General features: G+C 40.8%; 1 protein-coding gene across 1 annotated transcript in view; it reads left to right on the forward strand.

Annotated features, from left to right (window-relative positions):
* BCAR3 (BCAR3 adaptor protein, NSP family member) overlaps nucleotides 1-23617 on the forward strand; it is a 197030-nt gene that overhangs the window by 59009 nt on the left and 114404 nt on the right. Inside the window, exon 3 of the mRNA XM_073593116.1 lies at nucleotides 12078-12117. Coding sequence (XP_073449217.1) covers nucleotides 12078-12117 — 40 coding nt within the window. The remainder of the gene's footprint in view (nucleotides 1-12077; nucleotides 12118-23617) is intronic.

A 23617-nucleotide genomic window follows, 5' to 3' on the forward strand; every position in this document is an offset into this window, starting at 1 on the left:
TTTTTTAATGCAGCTCAACGCAGCTCCTGATTGCAGAACTGTATGCAGCTGTGTGCATAGGTCTGTAGTAAACATATAGCTGTGCTTAGATCCATAAAAAAAAGCTATACATTATGAATCTGAACACGGCTTATTTTGCACCATCCGCATTAGCCCTAAAGGCTACAAATGTATAATTTCTGACTTTACTTTGCAGTTGACAAAGTGTAAAGCTAAGGCAACAGGTGATTTTTAGTTGTTGAGTCGCACTTATAAATCTTTAGCTTTTATTCTTCAATGCTGGCCATACAGCGTGTAGTCTCTATCCTTTAGATCTACTAAAGAATATACTACATAATTGTTGGTGGATCTAAAGAAGATTGTTTAACCAGAATACAAGAGTGTATGACTATGTTAGTGTATGATCACTAAACAGATGGAACAAATAGCTCCCTATAGGGAACACTCCACAAATGGCATATAGCAGCAAACAGTAGCATGTAATTGAAGTATTGGGCGATTTTAATTGCTGCTACAACTGTGCATCAGAAACACAGAACAGATGCAGAACAACATCTTAAGGCCAATTATTTCAGACTACATACAGCTTTTCCAGGCTTGTTAGCCATCATCAGTGTAGTGTATGAAAGCCATGGATTCTGCATTGTACTACTTGAGGACAACTGTGCATCCTGGTTCCTTTATTCCACTTTATCGTAACATGTTTGGTTACACAATCTCTTGTATTTTTTGAATACATATGGGATTAAGATTCAAGCTGCTCTAATTTGCCAGCCTCAGACCCGAGTCCGATGTCCCAATATGGCCCATCTTGGCAGTCCAGTGTGATTGCACTCACATACCTTCTTTTTTCATGTAGATTTTAACAATTCGTCTCAGATGATCGGATTCCAAGAGATTAGACTGCTTTCAGCTCTTGTGGTCACTGGCACATATTTTCCAAATAGTGTATTCTCGCTGAGTGAATTTTTAGCACAATGTTATCCGTGGCTTTTTTTTTTTTTTGTAATCACTCATTTTTATAATAGTTTGTGAAATCGTTTTTAGTTTTTGGTTGAAGAATTGTTGAATGTGAGCTTTGAAAACGACCAAAATCCTCATTAACTGTTGGCGTTAATAGCTGTGTACTTCTATGAAAACTTTCAAACTTAGCATAGCATTTACAGTGATGGATATTACTTATTTTCTGAGTTAGACAATTACAAATATAGGGGCAAATTTAAAAAGCAGTGAATGTGACACTAAACATTCAATATTGGTGAATCACTCACTGTCATTTTTCAACAATGCACCAGGAAGATTCACCTGCAGTGAATGCTTGCTGAATGTCAAATTTACTGCTCTATAAATATACCCCATAGAGTTTTGCTTAGGTAATTGCTTCAAGGGTAGTGTTTCTTCTTACAGAGGTATTAAAGTGGATGTAAACCCCATTTTTTTTTTAAATTAAGGCTTGCACCTTGTACAGCATAGGATTTCATGTCATCTGTGCCCAGTCTTGCCACAGTGTTAATCCAGCTCTGAGCAATCCTTTTATCTTTTTTTAGTGAGATAAAAATGGACAGACAGAGAAATAGGAGTCAGTTTCTCCCCCCTTGCTGTGAGTGACAGGCGATTTACATATCACATGCAGGAGCCTGAGAAGACATTCTGTGTACTTAAGATTCCCTCCTCCTTTCTTCTCCAGCTCTCCCAGGATTGGCTGCTCTACACCTCAGCATGTTTGGGCATGCTGAAGTCATGTAGTGACCTTTCTGGGTTTTGACTGGATGTTAGTGATCATAGCAGAAGTTCAGTGTAAGAAATACACAGGAGAAAATGCATATTGACAAGGGGAGTGTAGAGGTGGGCAGGGAGTCTACTGACATCACAACTCCACCCACCGAGCTCCAGACAACAGACCCACCCACAGAATCTGCAGTTTTTCGGGTCTCATCACAGACAAGAGGGGAGACATTTGACAGGTAAGGATACATGCAGGAGGCATGTATATCCTTATAGATAACCACTATGGCAGTAGTTTAGAAAGGATGACAGTGGGTTTACATCCACTTTAAACCCAAAAGCAAACATTTATTATATTTCAGCTTAGCAATTCTTATCTGCATCCTTTTCATTTTTAGGCTTTTTGTTTCCGTTATCATAAAGCTGGGATTTTCCAGTCCCTGGCTGTCTCTATGGTCTAGGACTGGCTTTCTCAACCCATGGTACGCGTACCCCTGGTGGTACATGCACCACGGGCAGGGGGTACGCAGAGTTTTCTGTCCCCCCTCCCGTACAAACACAGTCCCCGGCGGCTTGCTGTTGCCTGTTGCGCGGGATTGTGCTACCAACGGGGAAGCAGTCTGCCCCGTGTGCGGGGGGTGGGGGTGTCAGGTCGGCGGCAGCTGCCAGGTTCTATCAATGCAATGGTACCATGTCCCCCCGGCTCCTCCCCCTCTCCAGAGTGCCTCAGATGTCCCGCCTGCCATGTGTGTAGATGCCTGCTGCGGCTCCCTGAAAAAATGTGAGTCCTGCCAGCACAGAAACTACACATTCCAGCATGCCCAGCCATCAGTGCCTCCAATCAATGCATCCTATCAGTGCAGCCGATCAGTGCCTCCTATCAGTGCAGCCTCATCAGTGCCTCCTATCAGTGCAGCCTCAGTGCCTCCTATCAAAGCAGCCTCAGTGCCTCCTATCAGTGCCGCCTGTCAGTGCCCATCACTTTCTCGAGACAGGGGTACTTAGGAATTTTTTTTAGACTCGCAGGGGTACTTCGCCATAAAAGGTTGAGCAACACTGGTCTATTGTTTTTTTTTTTTTTTTTTTTTTTATGTAAAGCATGAGGTCAATGGTTTCCTTTTTCTCTTTTATTTTTTATCTCATGCTTTTCAGGGTAGAGGAAAGATCTAGTGTCTTATCCCAGATGTGTCTATAAAGAGGACCTGTCGCCCCTTACTGTATATCACTAGGTATGTTTACATTTCTTGCAATATGAATAAAACTGATTTAAAAAAAAATGAAAGGGACAGTATAAAAATACAAAATAAAAAAATAAATATTACTTTTTTTTTTTTAAGTGCACCCGTCCCTCCAAGCTCACGCAGAGAAGTGAACACATACGTAGGTCACGCATGCATATGTAAACGGTGTTCTTTATAGTGAGAGCAAAAATTCTAGTGCTAGACCTCCGTTGTAACTCCAAATTGGTAACCTGTAAAACATTTTAAAGAATTGTCCACTGAAATTTTTAAGTATTGTAGTTTGTCGCCATTCCATTTTAAAGCGTGACATGTTCGATATCTATTTACTTGGTGTAACATCTTTTATACCTTACCAAAAAATGGGTTATACAGTTGTGCTCATAAGTTTACATACCCTGGCTGAATTTATGATTTCTTGGCCATTTTTCAGAGAATATGAATGATAACACAAAAACATTTTTTCACTCATGGTTAGTGTTTGGCTGAAGCCATTTATTATCAATCAACTGTGTTTACTCTTTTTAAATCATAATGGCAACAGAAACTACCCAAATGACCCTGATCAAAAGTTTACATACCCTGGTGATTTTGGCCTGATAATATGCACACAAGTTGACAAAAAGGGGTTTGAATGGCTATTAAAGGTAACCATCCTCTTCTGTGATCAGTTTCCTTGTAATTAGTGTGTGTGTATATAAAAGGTCAATGAGTTTCTGGACTCCTGACGGACCCTTGCATCTTTCATCCAGTGCTGCACTGACATTTCTGGATTGTCAATCATGGAGAAAGCAAAAGAATTGTCAAAGGATCTTCGGGAAAAGGTAGTTGAACTGTATAAAACAGGAAAGGGATATAAAAACATATCCAGTGTTCAAACTCTAATCAAGAAGTGGAAAATGAGGGGTTCTGTTGAAACCAAACCACGGTCAAGTAGACCAACTAGAATTTCAGCCACAACTGCCAGGAAAATAAGATGTAAATTAAAACCCACAAATAACTTCAAGTGAAATACAGGACACTCTAAAAATGTGGTGTGGCTGTTTCAAGATGCACAATAAGGAGGCACTTGAAGAAAGATGGGCTGCATGGTCGAGTCCCCATAAGAAAGCCATTACTACGCAAATGCCACAAAGTATCCTGCTTACAATATGCCAAACAGCACAAAGGCAAGCCTCAAACCTTCTGGCACAAAGTCATTTGGAGTGATGAGACCAATATTGAGCTTTTTGGCCACAACCATAAACGCTACATTTGGAGAGGAGTCAACAAAGGTACAGAGGTGGATCGCTGATGTTTTGGGGATGTGTGAGCTACAAAGGCACAGGAAATTTGGTCAAAATTGTTGGCAATATGAATGCATATGTTATCAAAAAATACTGGAGGAACATTTGCATTCATCAGCCAGGAAGCTGCGCATGGGACGTACTTGGACATTTCAACATGACAATGATCCAAAACACAAGGCCAAGTCAACCTGTCATTGGCTACAGCAGAATAAAGTGAAGGTTCTGGAGTGGCCATCTCAGTCTCCTGACCTCAATATCATTGAGCCACTCTGGGGAGATCTCAAACGTGCAGTTCATGCAAGACAGCCCAAGAATTTACAGGAACCTGAGGCGTTTTGCCAAGAGGAATGGGCAGCTTTACCATCTGAGAAGATAAAGAGCCTCATCCACAAATATCACAAAAGACTTCAAGCTGTCATTGATGTTAAAGGGGGCAATACACGATATTAAGAACTGGGGTGTGTAAACTTTTGATCAGGGTCATTTGGGTAGTTTCTGTTGCCATTATTATTTAAAAAGAGTAAACACAGTTGATTGATAATAAATGGCTTCAGCCAAACACTAACCATGAGTGAAAGAAAAGTTTTTGTGTTATCATTCATATTCTCTGAAAAATGGCCAAGAAATCATAAATTCTGCCAGGGTATGTAAACTTATGAGCACAACTGTATATTGTGCTTTTTTCCATTAAAATTCATTGAAGTTTATTTTTTCCAAAGGAATTCAGTTTCAAAAACCACTGCGCCAATTCTGTGTGACATAAAAAATTGCAGCAACCACCATTTTATTCTCTAGGGCCTCTGCAAAAAAAATATAATGTTTGCAGGTTCTAAGTCATTTTCTAGCAAAAAAAAAAATGCAGATCTTTTACTTGTAAACAAAAAGTGTTAGACTAGGCCTGGTCTTCCAGTGGTCATTTAAGGACACCAGACCAACAAATAATATATATATTGGTCTTGAGGGGGGGGTAAACTTATTGGTCAAAAATGGATGCCTTCAAATCATCTAAAATGTATTAGTAAAAATCTTTTTTTTTTCTCAGCTGTAATGGAGTACTGAATACAGTTAGCCAGTGTGATCTTTATAAAAACTTTTCTATTTTTTCAACACTGTATATCCTGTATGTATTTCAAAGAGGCAGCAACTGCACATCAGTATTCTGAGCTAGCAATTACCTTTTTTTTCAAACAGTCAAAGCACATCCCTGTCTGCCTCTTCCTACGCTGACGCATTTCACCCACTGACCTGGTTTAAAGCAGACCCTAACTCTTTCTTTCCACCTTCTGTTATTCCACTTCTACCTTCTTCCTCACACAATTGGAATGTTTAACATATTTAATACTACTTTTTTTTTTTGGGGAAACACATCCCCTTACTTCCTGGATTCCCACCTAGGCAAAGAATGATGCATCAGCCTTGTCAATTGTAATATTGGTAATGGACATTCTATATTATACCAAAGAAGGATATGGTGCTGGCCCTTTATGAAGACTACACATTCTCTGTTCCTGGGCTCACCTTCTGTAAATGTATGCTGCTGGTCATCTGCTTCATAACAAAAATACCCAGTGTTTGTTATGGAAAAGACTAATGTTACATTGGCTGATAAACCTACTGCTGGATTTTTAGTATGTGTGGGAGATGTTTTCTGTTTGGAAAATGTACATTATTCATAACATATGTATTAAGTGTGCTGTATTGCAAGCTGATCATTTCACAAAACGTTTGTAATAATACGTAGGTGTAGCCTTTTTGATTCATTTTTGGCTACTTACACACAAACTGTACGCTAAACAGACTCTAAGAGCAGATAATCCAAACCAGCAGATCCCACACAATATTATGTACACATGAATGCTGGTAATAATTCAATCTTTAGAGGGACCACAGCAACCTCTAATGGCCATGAATTGAACTACATATACTGTAAGCTAACATGCCGAAGGCAAAAAATGAAAAAGAATCGCATAGGCATACATGAGCAGCTTCTTTGACTTGTTCTCAAAATATGCAGAATTCAAGACTAGCGTTGCACCAATACCAGTATCGATGTCGATACTAAGCATTTGCATGAGTACTTGTGCTCGTGCAAATGCTCCGATACTAAAACTGATACCTTCTCAAGTCCGCAGACTGTAACCGCCACCTTTATGGAGAGAGATGTAGGAGGACATCGCGCAACGGCGTGGCAGTGTGAGATGTGACATCTGGGCCACAAAAGCTGTTATGAGTTCTTCATAATTATAATTAGTAATCATTTTTCATTAGTTGTAAAAAAACTGTCACATGACACTAAAAATAGGTATCGTTAATTGGTATCAGCAAGTACTAGAGAAAAAGTATCTAGTAGGCTTCTGTATGACTGTTAAAATGAGTTTTAAATCCAGTCATTATGCACAAACCTCATATTGTAAAAGTAAATAAACTTCCTTTACCATCCTTGACTGGGCCAAATCCACTTTCATTTGGCTTTCACATGTTCCCCCTCCCAGACACTGCAGCTCACATAGGGAGGGTTTCAGCAGCAGAGGCAGTGCTGTCCATCCAGAAAGGAGTGAGCAAATGCTGATAGACAAGCTACGGTGACAATGCTGATAGCCATACCCCCGCAACAATTTTTTTATCCCACTGTAATGCAAGCAGGCACAGCCTACATGAGAGTGGCAACTCTGCTCTGAATTTAAGAGCAGTACAGCATTGTTGCCACCTCATCATAGGAAGCTGCATCAGATGTCCTCCATTAACTGGCTAAACAGGTATGTGTGAGACTTTGCAGGGGACTTAGGCTACTTTCAAACTGAGGCGCTATACCACTAAAATAGCGCCTGCAAAGCGCCTTGAAAGAGCCTCTCCTCTCACTCCAATGTGAAAGCCCGAGGGCTTTTAACCCCCTCTAGTGGCCGAATAAAGGGTTAAAAGCGCCCACAAAGCGTAGCTGCCAAAAGCGCTTTGCAGGCGCTTCCCATTGATTTCAATGGGAAGGGGTGCTTTAGGAGCGGTCTATTCACCGCTCCTAAAGCGCTGCAAAGAAGCTGCTTGCAGGACTTTTTTTGACGCCCTGCCAGTGCAGCGCCTCAGTGTGAAAGCACTCGGGCTTTCACATTGGGAATGCAGATGAGGCTTCTTTCAGGTGCTTTACAGGCGCTTTTTTTAATGCTAAAGTGCCTGAAAAACGCCCCAGTGTGAAAGGGGTCTCAGTGTCAAAGCACTCAGGCTTTCACATTGGGATTGCAGATGAGGCTTCTTTCAGGCGCTTTATAGGCGATTTGTTTTAAAGCGCCTGAAAAACGCCCCAGTGTGAAAGGGGTCTAAATACCATTGGGGGTGCTCACCGACACAATATAATCTTTGCTTGATCCTTGCAGGTTATGCTCAGTTTAGAAATTGATTGCATACCGGTTAGCAAACTGCAACTTCTTTAGAAAACAGTTGGGTTTTTCTAGTTGCCCACTATTTCTTTCCTCTCAAGATAAGCTAGTGCAGAGGATGTCTTTCTGCTTTTACACATCACTTCTCCATAGTTTTAAACTAGGGGTCATCAACCGATATAGTTTTTTCAGGGCCGTTACGATATAGTTTTTTCGATAGCTGATATCAGGTGCCCATATTCTGTAGATTTAAACTTTTTCTATTTTTACACGGTCCTTTTAATTTTTTTTTATCACTGTTATTGCTGTCACAAGGATTGTAAACATCCCTTGTGACAGTAATAAACAGTGACAGGTACTCTTTATAGAGAGATCTGGGGTCTGTAAGACCCCAAACCCCTCCTTTGCATGTGAAAGTATTCAAAACGTCAAGATTTGCGTTTTTGAATACTTTCTATTTTTTAAAACTGGCGCCTATAGGATGCCAGTAATCCGGAAGTAATGTCATGACATAGATCTGAGACCTGAACAAAGCCGATCTGCTTTGTTCAGGTCTTCGGCTAGCTGGCGGATGTGCCGCCTGGTCGCCCTCAGGCCTCCCGATGGTTGGGAGACCCAGGCGGGGCAGTGGGAGGGGGGGGTGTCCTTGTGCTTGTAATAACAGCTGAGCCGCATCAAGAAAGCCAACCGTCCGCTCTAAAGAACGGTGTTGGGGGGGATGCCTGCAGCTGCAGACATCACCCCGGTAAAACCCCTTGAAGCAATATCGGTAAGTTTGTGACCGATACCAATGCTTCAAAGAAGTGAATATCAGCCGCACCAATAATCGGTCCACCCCTACTTTAAACTTCTAACTTTGACCTAGTATACATGTTAATGGAAAGTCCTTTTGCATTGAAAATGTTTTGATGGAGGCTGGACAATCCCATCATATTTGATCACATGTAATGTCATAGGTAGCTTTAAAGTATAACTAAAAGCAAACCTTTTTTTTGTTTTTAGTTTTGGTTAAAGTAGAGAGGAAATATAGAACATATCATGTTAACATTATCAAAAGTAAAAGAAAATTCAAAATTTTGGGCTGCACCCTGAACAGTATTAGAGGGTAAATCTTCCAATGTAGATACTGGTTCTGGTGACAACAAAGGATTCTTTCACTTTGGAGGGATTTCCTCCCACTTCCTGTATTGGCTATGGGGCAGGAATTAAAGGGAAATCTTCCCAATAGGGCACAGTTTGCAAAAAAAAATAAAAAACTGACAGGGACCCTCCCTTACTCTATACAAAATGAAAAAAAAAATGCCACGAGTTCCACTTTTAGTGCACTTGTCACTATTTCATGCACTTTATCCACTTAACCACCCACCTGCATTGTACTGCTGACGGGCGGCCGCTGTAGGCACAGCCACATACTGGTAAGTGGCTGCCTACTCCCAGGTTTAGGGCGCGTGCATGCCAGCAAATCCCAGCCAATCATTCACAGCCGGGACCTGTTGATCGGCTGTGTACATTTACAGCCCAGAGCTCTGTGTTGATATTCAGCGATCTCTCAGTTTTCAGAGATGAGAAACTGAGAGATCATTGATAAAAAGCAGCACACTTTACAGCACACTTTACACACGTAGTTGGGTATAGTTAGGCACATATTTTACCCCTTGATAGCCCTAGCTGTTAACCCCTTCCCAGCCAGTGTCATTGATTGCCACCATTAGTGGTTATAAAAATAAAAATCGCAGTATATATACCATAGTTTGTAGGTACTACACAAACAAATCAATCAATAAAAACTGAGATTTTTATTTTATCAAAAAACATTTAGCAGACTACATTTTGGCCAAAATGTATGAAGAAATTAGATTTTTTTAAAATTTTGTTTATTGGATATGGTCTTTGGTCTTTTTTTCGTTTATATCGCAAAAAATGCAAAACCCAGTGGTGATCAAATACCACCAAACCACAATTGTTTGGGTACAGCGTTGCATGACTGCGCAATCTCTAGTTAAAATAGCACAGTGCCAAATAACAAAAAAAAATGGCCTGGTCATGAAGGGAGTAAAATCTTCCGGAGCTGAAGTGGCTAAAATTAAATGTAGACACTTGGGGGGCTACCTACTACTTTAGTATAGTTCTGGTGGATGGAGAGTAGGTCTCCTCTACTGAAAATCAACCCATGACAAAAGCCAGAGAAGGGCGGCTGTGTTCATAATGGAACATCCTATAGTCATTCATAGCTGTGCAATGGCTTCCTGGGGCCTCCATTTAGAAGTTCTGAATAAACATGAGCCACTGTTCCACTTCTCAGAGCCAGTGATTGTATTGTGTTAACTCTTTTGCCTTCCTATAACCCCTCTCGTTCTGGCGTATGTATGTCAAAGAAGAACCAACAAAATGAGAGGAGGCCTCCTGGTTGGGTCAGAATTTGAACTGTTAACATTGCTTACTTGTCATTTTTCACATTCATGTTTAGCTTTACAATCTCGAACTCTGTAGGGTCAATGAACTTGAATAATTGGCAGGCGGCAGGTTGGGTAGGAGGGGTATGGCAGCTGATGAATGTGCAGCGCATTGGTATTAATACCATTCCAGTACAGCTGATATGGAGTATTTGCCCTAGATTATGCTGTTATTCTTAACAGAAAGAATTTGTGTATTAACTGATTTACTGCCAAAGCAAATGTAGAAATCTATTGTAAGGTTAAAATGCCCGAAACACATTCTGAATTGTTTAGTTATTAATCATTCTGTTGTGATTATTGTAATTGTTAGCTTTTGGAATGTGTAGTTAATCCACAGTTGAGTATATTTATGTCAGTGCTAAGATGTAACAATTTTGCATTTAACGTGTATATCATAGTTGTGGTTAAATGCAGGTCCAGGCTGGCTGCGTGGCACTTTTGGCAGGTTTTTTGAAAAATAATAAAAATCACTAGAAATACTCTAAAGAGCAAATCCAAGCTACAAGTAAAATTTAGTTTTTTATTGCTATCTAGAAAATGCTGCAGCTGTGCTAAAGTCAGAGAGTTCACTCGGTTTAGCCTAATCTATGTTCACCAGTCCCAGACTCCCAAGGAAGGTTAGTATCTGATTTCTGGCTATGAGAAACCTCTTTGTACTGGCTTTTCTTTTATATCAGGCTATATGTGTGTAAAAAAGCTCAAAGAGCCAGTAGTGAGGATGTGTAAGAATGTCTCCTGCTTTTTTAGCAGTGGTTCTCAGATCACCTCATTACTAAGAGAAGGATTGGATGGCTTGCTGCACTTCAGCTCAGATGAAGATATAGGCCCCTTGTACATTGGATGCCTGCACTTTATGCCTGCTGGCAGCTTTATTTTTTTAAGTGATAGTCACTTTAATGGAGAAGTACAGCCAAAGCTTGTTTGGCTGTACTTCTCCTGTGGATCACAGTTTGCTCTGCACTCCTGTGACCCATTTTCAGCAGACAGCTGAAGCCCGCTGTCGGCTGACGTCTTGGAGCCCAGGCTCAGGAAAGATTGCGCACATGCCTGAACAGACAACCGGTTCAGCCTCCCAGTGGGCTGCTCCTGCCTCCTCCACAGCCCAGCGGGGGGCAAGGCAGAGAGCCGGTGAGTGACAGTCACCAGAGCTCTCTACTCATGGAGCTGTGAGAACTGAGTGATCAGCAGTGTTTGATCACTCGGTTCTCAGTGTTAGAGCATCAGACCGATGCTGCATTCAACTAGGTAAGTATGATTTAAAAAAAAAAAATCCTATACTCCCCTTTAACTCCTTAATTCTGGTGGCACACATATATGTGGCAGCAGGGTGACTGGCGTACTATAGCGCTAGGCATGTCAAACGATTGGCCGTTCATTCATTCCAAGGCCAGAATAAATTGATAATCTGGGCAATGAAATGAATGAACACCCAAGCACTTGACTTGCCTAAACGCGTTTGAAAAATGCGGCTTTTGGTGCATTTTAACACTGTCCTGGGGAGGAAAAAAATGTCCCGTGTGCACGAGGCCTTATTGTTACAAGCAACAGCAAAATGCCTGACCTTGAAATATAGACCTATTTGTTATTCTAGTGAACATCAACCTGAAATAAAACCCGGCATAATGTTCCTATTGTTTTATGAAGCTTTGTTTTTATAATATTCAGTGGTTGTGCTGCCATGTAAAGTTTATGGAAAGCAGCTGCACTTGTACTGGACTTTGTAGCACAATTAAACACTGTATCATTGGCTATTACAATAGTGCTGTATTAAGAGTCCCTTGTGTGACAGCAGTGTATAAAAAGTAACAGTAACTAGGACAGCGCAGCCTTGGAAAGAATAAGGAACCAAAAGTTGAGAAACATTGGTGCAGAAATGCTAAAATAAACATTGTAATAGAACGGAGGTGGTAACTGATCCCATAGAGTACAACAAGTTCCTCTTCTCTGGCCGCAGTCCACCTCTGATTTACTGACCCCGTGTTCCTTTCTGCTCCATTTTAGGGCTCATGCTTCTCCGGATTCCACCATGGAATATGTCAAGGTAAGCTTTTATTTACACACATCCTAGAGAAATTTTACAGACTTCTTGAGATTTTGTTTTAGTGTGTATAACGGGAACCAGCCTATTCAATAAAGGGACAGTCCATTCATAGTGAATATTTTTATTTTGGGTGGATTCTGGTGGCTTCAATTGATTTCTGTCTTTTTAAATCTCTTGAGATTCCTGGTGACAAGATATTAGGATCTGCTTTTGCAGATCTGGCTTCAACAGCTAATATGCCCTTCCTGTTCCTGTTAGGAAGTTTACATTTTATCTACATAAATGCATCAGGGCAAGTGAAACTCTTTTATGCTACTCTCTCTGATTTTCATGGACATTATGGATAAGCTGCACTGACTGTCCTACCACCTATTATTAAAGAGATTTTATCAATGGAAGTAAGTCGTCCATGCTGGATGGTGGAAGAGTTGATAGTAGGATGCAGAAACTAAATTAAAAAGGGGCAAACTTTTATGGCTACTAAAGGTAATGGTGGACATATGGTGGTATCTGCACAGGTTCTCTTTAAGCCCAATATAGGGATACAATGATACACAAAAGCTGTGTGGATAAAAATCAATGATTTTTTTTTAAAAAATCTAAAAAAATCTGATTTTTTTAAATCTTTTTTTATTTAACCACTTCAATACAGGGCATTTTCACCCCCTTCCTGCCCGGGCCAATTTTCAGCTTTCGGCGCTGTAACATTTTGAATGACAATTGCGCAGTCGTGCGATGTTGTACCCAAATTAAATTTTTATCATTTTTTTTCCCCCACAAAAAGAGCATTCTTTTGTTGGTATTTGATCACCTCTGCGGTTTTTAATTTTTGTGCTACAAACAAAGAAAAAGTGACAAGTTTGAAAAAAACACAATATTTTTTACTTTTTGCTATAATAAATATCCCAACTTAAAAAAAAAAAAAAAATAATAATTTTCCTCAGTTTAGGGCAATATGTATTCTTCCACATATTTTTGGTAAAATAAAATCACAATAAGCGTATGTTGATTGGTTTACGCAGAAGTTATAGCACCTACAAAACAGGGGATAGATTTATGGCATTTTTATTATTATTATTTTGTTTACTAGTAATAGCAGCGATCTGCGATTTTTATTGTGATTGTGACATTGCGGCGGACATATTGGACACTTTTGACACTATTTTGGAACCATTGACATTTATACAGTGATCAGAGCTAAAAATAGTCACTGATTACTGTATAAATGTCACTGTCAGGGAAGGAGTTAACACTAGGGGGCGATCAAGGGGTTAACTGTGTTACCTAGGGAGTGATTCTAACTGTGGGGATGGGACTGACTAGGGGAGGAGACCGATTGATGTTCCTGTATACTAGGAACACACAATTTGTCTCTCCCCTGACAGGACGTGGATCTGTGTGTGTTCCTGCTCTGTCACGAGCGATGGCGAGTGCCTGGTGGACATCGTGGCCACCATGCACGCGCAGCGGCCTCTCGGTGACGCGACGGTGCACGCGCGTCCCCTATACCGCCGGGAAGCTGAGGACGTCTTATGACGCCCGCCCAGGATGGGAGATCCCATCTGCGGACGTCATATGGCAATGGGCAGGTAGTGAAGTGGTTAAATCATATTTTTTTTATTTAAATCTGATTTTTTTTTTTTAACAAATTTATTTTAATAAAATGCTTGTGAAGTAAAAATCTATTTAAGATACATTAATCATTTAGTTTATTTAGCAAAAAATGGAGCTTAGTTATGTTGCATGAGAGTGTATATTATGCAATATTTTCATTTTTGGTAAACTCATTCAATGAATCCAAGCTTTTCAAGCTGAGATAGCATGCACTGGCAATGCTATTGTTTTAATTAAATAAAATAATTTGAGTTGTTCTCCAACTATGTGTGATTAACCTCTTAACCTAAAAAATCGGTTCTGATATCGCTGTTTTACTAATCTGACAGTTTATTATTCTAAATAGAAAACCTTCATATTGTTTGCAAATATTAAAGATAACTACCAGCAAGAATAAGTCCTTACATTTAACGAGCACCTGTCATTTCAGATCCATCATGGCAGTGCCTGTTAGTGGGCATCCACTCACCTGCTGCTGCCACGTCCCTCACCTTGTTGTGTCACTGCCGCATCACCAGCCGTCCCATTAAAGTGAATGGGACTGTCGGTGAGTCAACAGCGGGTCAGAGTAGGAGCCACTGTGGGACTGAGATGACAGTTGCTTTTTAGAAATTGTGATTTAAATCGAGTTGATTTAAAGCAAGCCTTTTTACTAGTGATTTAAATCATGATTTAATACGTGATTTAAATTGACATGATTTAAATCAAATACACCCTGCGCAAAAGACAGTTACTTTAGACAGTTCAGACAGTAGATCTAGACTGGGGGTATGTGTATGTATCTTCTATTTTTCATGTGGGTTACCTATTACCAAGCAGATTAGTAACTGGACTGATAAGTGCAAATGTTTTGCAAAAATGTGACATTACATATCAGGAAAGTAAAAATGTAGGTGATACCATTTTTGTGGCTATTGGCTAAACCAAAGGTATCACCTACATTGTTACTTTCCTAATACTGCACGTAGCTATTGCAGTACAGCACTCTAATATATTACATATACATGCTTAACTCCTTTCCGACCGGTGTTCTGTTGAGAAAGTTCCCCTCGGCGGATAAGGACCCCCCTCTACTGTGCAGGCGCAGCGCTTGCGCAGTAGGAGTCGGTGGAAATAGCCGAAGCCAAATAGAATTGAAATCAGCTGTACACGGCGCCTGTAAGAGGGCCCCTCGTGGGCTCGCTTCGCTCGCCACGCTTCGGGCACGGCCTCGCTGCGCTCGGCACTTTTTTATTCTCCCTCTAGGTCCACTTGGATGGTGGGGCTTGAACCTGGACCCAGGGCGCAGGTGCAGTGTACAGCTGATTGAATTTTTCAGCTTCGGCTATTTTCGGCAGCTCCTAGTCATTCGTACTGCGCAAGCGCAGCGCCTGCGCAGTACAGGGGGGTCCTTATCCGTCGGGGGAACTTTCTCGGCAAGACACCGGCTCACGCCGATATATGTCGGCAGAAGGGCACATACAGGCATATTAACGTACCTGTATGTTGCCCTTTAAGATGCGGCATTGTGGGCGTGCGCCCGCCGCAAGCTCCGAGAGTGTGATCACGGATCCCGCAAACTCGATGTCAGCAGGGATACCCGCGATCGTCTCACGGAGAGGAAGAACGGGGAAATGGAGATGTAAACAAGCATTTCCCCATTCTTCCTAGTTACAGGACACTGATCACCGCTCCCTGTAATCGGGAGCGGTGATCAGTGTCATGTCACATGTAGCCCATCCCCTCTACAGTTAGAACACATCCTAGGACACACTTAACCCCTGCAGCGCCCCCTACTGGTTAACCCCTTCACTGCCAGTCACATTTTTCACAGTAATCAGTGCATTTTTATTCGCACTGATCGCTGTATAAATGTGAATGTTCCCAAAATATCGCCAAAAGTGTCCGATCTGTTGGCCATAATGTCACAGTCATGATAAAAATCACAGATCGCCGCCATTACTAGTAAAAAAAAAAATTATTAATAAAAATGCCAAAAAACTATCCCCTATTTTGTAGACGCTAACTTTTGCGCAAACCAATCAATAAACGCTTATTGCGATTTTTTTTTTTTTTTTTTTACCAAAAATATGTAGAAGAATACATATCGGCCTAAACTGAGGAAAAAATATGTTTTTTTATATATTTTTGGGGGATATTTATTATAGCAAAAAGTAAAAAATAATGCGTTTTTTTTCAAATTTGTTGCCCTTTTTTTGTTTATAGCGCAAAAAATAAAAACCACAGAGGTGATCAAATACCACCAAAAGAAAGCTTAATTTGTGAGGAAAAAAGGACATCAATTTTGTTTGGGAGCCACATCGCACGACCGCGCAATTGTCAGTTAAAGTGACGCAGTGCTGAATCACAAAAAACGCTCTGGTGTTTTGCCAGCCAAATGGTCTGGTGCTGAAGTGGTTAAAGTTCACCTTAAAGTGGTTATAAAGGCAGAATGTTTTTTTACCTGAATGCATTCTTTGCATTCAGATAAAAAAAACATCTGTGTGCAGCAGTCCCCCTCAGCCCCCCTAATACTTACCTGAGCCCCATCTCGATCCAGCAATGTTTCTCGAGAGCCTGGGCTGTCCGGAACTCTCCCTCCTGATTGGCTGAGACAATCAAAGTCAGTGAGCCAACGAGGAGCTAGAGGGGGCAGAACCAAACTGCGGCTCTGTGTCTGAATGGACACACAGAGCAGCGGCTCAGCTTGGGTGCCCCCCATAGCAAGCGGCTTGCTGTGGGAACACTGAGGGAGAGGGAGGTGCCAGGAGCACCTGCGAGGAGCCCAACATTTTTTTTTTTAGAGTAGGGAAAGCATAGAACCCCTATTAAGTTTCGTGTTCCCGCTGAAGAAGATTCACCCTCTCTATTTGTCCTTTTGACATTGTCACTGGGACAAAAATGGTGGGAAATTTAACTTTTACAGTTGTCACCAGATCAAGAGGAATCCTTTAGGGACAACTGTCAGAGAAATGTCCCTTCACTTTCAAGAGTTTTCCTCTCACTTTTTGTTGCATCTCCACAACAGGAAGTGAAGGGGAATTTCCCCTACAGGATAAAGGAAAAAAAAAAAAACTGATAGGTGTTTACCAATTCCCTTCTCTATCTAAAACCAGTAGAAAAGTTTTAACTATACATACTCGTCAAAAATGAACTCCAGGCACAACATTTAAACCATTTCCTCAATATTCACTTTGTGTGTGACAAACATCTTTTCAAACCCTGACACTGCCATGTTAAAATAGCAGTGGCCCCATCAATGGACTGCACATAGCCTGTGCAGAGAGCTGTCCACCCACTATAAGCTGTCTGCGAACTACAGAAGGGAAGAGACAGGGCCAATCGGCTTGCACAAGGAGAGAGATATTCAATGACCGGTCTTGATTACAGCAAACGTTTACATAGTGGAAATCTCCCATCTGAGAGATTTCCATCAACTTCCTGGCTAGAAGACCCAGCAGGAAATGTGGAAATCCCTCTAAAGTCAGGATAAATCACCTCTTCAACAGTTGTCACTGAAATTCCCCATACCACCTATTTTTGAAATTTTCTCCAATTCTGTTGCTGGTGACAATGTTCCCAGTGGGCACCCAGATAGTACAAATAAAAAAAAGTTACATCTTTCCTCACTCCATCCAAAACCTAAAAAGAAGTTGCTTCAGACCCACTTTAGTGTAATCCACTGATAATTATACAGAATATAATATTCCTTAAGAGGGCTGTAAGCAGACACATGGGCATAATTACTTGACACCTTAGCATAGTTCACAGATCACCTATTATATTAGAAACATGGAATTCTTGTATTCTCATTTTTTTCAGTTTGAGGGATAAGTGGTGATTGGTATGGCCTACATTCCCTATATTTAGCTCACAAGGACTTGATTTGTGAGTTAATGAGCTCAACTTCAGTGATTTGTAGATACTCTTTCACAGTCCGGTCTGATCTTGTGTCCCACGAGAGGGGGGGATGCTGCTTCTATGGGATGTGCACACAAGAAAACCTACAGAACTAGCTAATACATCCATTATCCGACTCATACAAGTCGCATTAGGCTCACACAGGGGACAACGTGCTATTGTTTTTGCAAATCCCTTTTCACGGCTTGTTGGCAGACAGATTCAGAGTTGCATAGACTGTTTTTACTACTTGGATAAAAGGGAATTGTGAAAGAGCAATCACAGTGGAAGCAACACAAAATCTGGAGACAAAATGGGGTGACGAGAGAGTATACAAAGACTGCCAGGGCACCGAAGCACCAGACTGATTCTAAACTTGGCACATCTGACTTTTACTGTGTCGCCATTAATGAAGCAGAAATAGATTTATTTAAAAGTTTCTTCAAAATTTGTAGTGGAAAATCTGTGGCTGTATGCCCTTGTTGCTGACTGCTGAGCGTCTCTTTGTTTGGAATCCCTGCTGATCAGTTGTTTGGCATAAACCTCCGAGCAGCTCCAAGGCAACATCTAATCAGAGATGATTTCTTTGAATGGAGTTGGGCTCATGTAGTACAGTACCTTGTCCCATCTTCCTATGTGCCATTTTCTGGCCCTACTTCCAATCACTGTCCAGATCTTGCCATTTTAACCTCCATAGCATCGCCAAAATATGCCCCCTCTTAACCAACAACTGCAGCTCCCTCCTTGCGGGCCTACCTTTACATAGGCTATCCCCCTTCAATCTTCAGAAATGATGCTGCCAGACTCATCCAACTTATCAGTCGCCTAGTATCTACCATCTTTCTCTGCAGATCCCTTCTCTGGCTTCCGCTCACCCAACACTATAAAAAAATCCATTCACAAATCTGCCCTGAGCTACATCACCAGCTTTGTCTCAAAATATGACCCAAATTATCCTCTTTTTTCCTCCTAAGGCCGTTTCTCTCTATCATGGCTCTGCGAGCTGTGATTTGCGCAGGCACAGCAGCCCTTTCATTTGAATGGGCTGCTGTGTCTCCTGAAACCCAGGGAAAAGGTCCCTGGATCATTTCAGAAATCGGAGCCCACATGGGAACTGCAGGCGCAGTGCTGTCCCCAGTGAAGGATCGTTTTTTATGTGCGTGCAGCGTGCCATTAGGGTTAATAGCACCCGCACGCACCTCCTGCCTTTCAATGTACAGGTGGTTACATCTGCAGGAATAGGTGCGGACCTGCAGTGGGAATCACCTGCACAAGTGTAAACCTAGCCTAAGACCTTGTGCTCCCTAGCTGCCTTATTACCTCCTCCCATGCTCACCTCCACAACTTCTCCAGACCCTGCACCTTGAAAAACTGGTGATCACTGAGAGGTCATATATATTTCTAGCCTTACGTGTTCTGCTTAGTAACCCTACATTCATGCTTCACTCAACACCACCTATGGAATGACACGTGCACATATACACAGACATGAATTCGTTTTTTGAAAATGTGTGTGGTGAACCGCGCTCCCTATAGGTTAATACCTTAATATAAAGTGCAAACAGTGCAAATTAAAACTGTATAACCACCGGATTCACTCCAATGGAAAGTTGATCAAATAATCAATCATAAGTGTACAAAAAACTGTGATCAAACACATAATATCATCAACTTAGTAAAAGTCACAAATCAATAGTGTCCAAATAACCAAAATAATGTAGTTTAAGTCCAAAGAACCTCATCAAATATTTTCCAGTGAAAAAGGTGAATTCATTAATCTAATGAATGGGTGACTTTAGGAATCCTCCACCAACACCAAGCACTCAGCCTACTCACCAGATGAAGATGATCGCCATTACGGAGATCATAACAGCTTTGGAAGATTGGGAAATATCTGAAGATCCGTCTCGGCAGGCCCAGTGTTACCTCCGATCAAAATATTCCAAAAGGAATAGCCACACGCATCCAGGTCAGACATGAAACAAGAAACAATCTCCCATGGTGAAGTATATTGTATTGCTCTTAAAGGCCATCCAGCAAGAAACAAAAGTTAAAACATACAGATGGACGCGAGGACGCCGTTTTGCGCTCCACCTGCGTTCCACTGTGGGCGGAAGTGACGTATCACGCTCGAAGTCTGACACCATCAGGGGCCACATGACCGGATACATCACCTCCATAGTTTTATACTGCCGCCCACTCGAAAGTATCCAATCCAATCCTTCCAATTGGCATTGTATTATTTAAAATTAAACTATGTACTGGTAGGTGTACATGTTTATTAGTAAATAAAAAGGTATATTAACTAAAAATATTAAAATAAAAATTGTCACAAAAGAAAATGGAAATTTAAATATTATAGCCTCACATGTGACACCTAGTGGTGGAAAAAAGTTTGTGAAAAATTTCAATTAGAGTATTGTCTCAAAAATGTCGCCATCATGTGGCGGCCAAAGGGTAGTGCTCCTCACAATCTACAGCTCATTTAGCAAGAAGTTTAGATTGGATAAAGGACACCTTTTACAATATAAAAAAAAAATGATAATCACTAATAATTTGATAAACAATTCAGGTCTATATCGGCATTAATACCCGCCAGATTAAGTATATTCATTCTAAAAATCCACTCAGTTTTTTTCTTTAAATCCTCTGGGTCATGTTCCCTCCTCTCCAGTGGGGTTCTATTTTATCTATTCCAAAAAAAGTTGCTAAACTTGGGTCCCTATTATGGTACATTCTGAAATGATTTGAAAGGCTGTGTTTGGGGAATCCCTTTTTAATATTATTGAGGTCAAAAACCTAGTGGTCCGCCTGATATACTGTAACCCACAAGAACATGCCACTACCTATGTTACATGTGTGGATTTGCAAGTAATAAATGAATTAGTTTTTGTTTGTATATTGTATGGTATCATCTTGAAACACAGAATCAGTCTATTGTGTTTTTGGGACAGGGACCCACACAGTGTATCCCTACCCAGATCAGATCAGCCTATTAATATATATGTTCTTCCCCGAAAGTACCAGTCTTTACCACGCTCTGCTGTATTAAATTTATGATGGATTATTACTGCAGCTTGATCTTCTGGTTAAAGGATTAGTTCACCTTTACTTACTTTTGGCAAAAACCTTCCTGTGCATTACAGTGTTCTCAGTACATTAACATGCAATGCTCCATTTCATAAAAGAATTCCTACTTTATTTATTATAAGTACTTATATAGCACCATCAATTTACACAGCGCTTTTTCACATGCTCCTTATATTGTCCTCTCCTCACTGTCCTGCTGATAGCAGGACATACCGAGCGATGGATGCGCAGCCCCAAAAACTCACAAATGAGCACTCTGTGCTTCATTCTCTACCTACGCATGCGCACCCCTCTCTCTGTCAATCTTGCAGAATGCTATGCTGGGAGAGAGAGCAGACTGGGTATGGAATGAAGCCAGGGTTACTGTTTTTTGTTTCTGTGGCTGCACATCCAACACTCAATGTGTCCTGATACCTGCAGGGTGAAGAGGGGAGGACAATGTAATGAGCATCTGAAAAAGTAGGCATTTATTTACAAAACTGAGCACAGCATATTCATGTATTGAGGACACTGTACTGCATAGGGAGGTTTTTTTTTGGCAAAAGTAAATAAAGGATAAACTAACCCCTAAAGATGTACATGTTTACTATATTGTAACAGATGAACACCGAAGGAACAGGAAATGTGGAAAGTTATTGTAAAGCTGCATTTGAAGGGTCTTTCATTTTTATCACCATGTCTCTGGTATAGATATTGAGGAAATAAATCAATATATGTGTGTTTTGTTTTTTTCAACTGCTCACAAGCCCCATTATTCATCAGCTCAGTGTGATGGGAAGGCTGCACACACCCTGTATCACACTGCCATCTAGTGTCTGACACTAGTTCAATGTTTCATCACCCAATGCGTCTCTATTAGTCCAGTAAAGGTTTATTTGGCATTTTTTCCCATGAATACAATGTATGTAAGGCACGTATAGTGACCGCACATGAACCAAAACCAGCATCTGGTTTAGATCTGTATGTGATCATAAATGTGGGAATCTGAAACTGTTCCCTGACATGCAGCCTGGAGAATTTATTAAACAATCTGTACATTCCAGTAAGTCCTTTCTGACTTCATTTACTCATTGACTAAAAATAACTCTCCAGAATTATATTTTTAGAATGCACAATACATTTGATATGACATTTAAATGTTTACTGAAATGTGAATTCATGTTGGTGTTGAGTGCAGAGTGATTCTTAATTACATCAGCGTTTACTTTTTTAGGCTCACAGCAAACCAACAACAGTCCATCAGCAGTCTGCTTTCATTAGATAGACTCATAATCTGATGAAAGGTCCCCTAACAAAGTCTAATTACACTTTGAGCACCTCACTGCACTTGAACCACCTTATAAAAAATATACATGTATACAATATGTTCTATAATATTTCTTATGATAGCCTTACAGAATGCTGTAATGACTAGTGATTAGGTCACTTTAGACCTGTTAGACTTGTGCTATAGTGATTTCACTAGTTTTTTGGGGTGGTCATAATTTAAATAAAGCCTCCCCTTCTCTATAGGCAAGGTAAACAGAAAAATTGTACAGTATAATAATCATGAAATTATTTGAATTTGGCTGGGTAGAAATTATGCAACCACAATCGGGCTTCTGTTGGGAATGAGGGGTACTCCCAAATCCCCCTGAGGGAGGAATGGGGCTTCATCTTGTTATTTGCAGAGGTTTTGCATGGATCATTGGAAGGCTTCTCTTGTTCATAAACGCCATACTCCATTTTCATAGCTCCCGACTGTTCCTGATTTAGAGGGACTGTCCCTGATTTGGAATAAAGTCCCTCTGTCCCTCTTTCCCCCTCATTTGTCCCTCATTTTGGTCTGCTCTATATAATTGTATATAAAATGCACTTTTTATCTTTCAAAAAGTGTTTCCCAGTGCTAAACCTTTCATCCAAATTCTAAGTAGCTGCATTTGTAAATTTTACCAGCCAATATAAAGAAATGGTAGTGGTCCTTGTGTATTTAATTTTTTTTTTTGGTTAATTCTCCTTTAAGTGGGTGTCGCAGGGGGCGTGTTCTACATACGTTTGCTAGTAGGTGTTCCTCATTCCTATCTCAAAATGTTGGGAGGTATGCATATGACAGTGTAAACCATGTCATATATAGCAGGTATACTGTGACCATTTCAGAAAATAATTTTGATGGAGTTTATTTGCATCATGGGATAGGAAGATTTACCAATTTTCAAGGGAGCAGGGTATTGTGCTCTCAAACCCTCTCTTGCCAGCCACTATCAGACATCCTTTCCAATGCTTGCCAGGCATGAAGCAGATCACGTTCCTTACTTCAGTCTTTGATCCTTTTAAATTTAAACACTGTTAATGGAAGGATTTGCAGCACCAATTTTCAGCCTACATTGGGAATATATGGGGTGGAAACGTACTGGGCAGAATTGGGATGATGACAGAGAGGTAATTGTTATGAAGGAGATGTGTATATCTGTGCCCTTTGTGGTCGTGTTAAAGAAAACCTTTACTGAAGAAATGTTTGCTGCCAGTTCTGACTTCTCCTTCTGAAAAATCCTAGTTACCTGGCTGTCCCACGAATCCAGTGGCTGTATAGAGAAAGACAAAACCAGAGAAAATTCCCGACTCAACTCACCAACCAGTCTGCTTACCAACCAAATTAACCTTTTTAACAGTATGCAATAAAAAGATGGGTTTAGTTAGCACACATTTGCAAATGCACGCATAAGCTTTAGGGCCCCTTCACGGCACCCTGTATTACCTGCAGTCCTAACCCTTGTAAATTTATGAGTCTCCACAGTCAAAGCATATACATTCTAATGGATAGATGGGGGCAGGTGAGCCTGGAGGTAGTCCAGTCCAGGCTTTAAAGAGGAACCTTACCTTACCTAGCTAAAATGTTTTTCCTAGTCTTTGGTAACTGTTCCTGTAAATATGAAAAAAC

Source organism: Aquarana catesbeiana, linkage group LG07 (genome assembly GCF_042186555.1).
Source record: "Aquarana catesbeiana isolate 2022-GZ linkage group LG07, ASM4218655v1, whole genome shotgun sequence".
Lineage (NCBI taxonomy): Eukaryota > Metazoa > Chordata > Amphibia > Anura > Ranidae > Aquarana > Aquarana catesbeiana.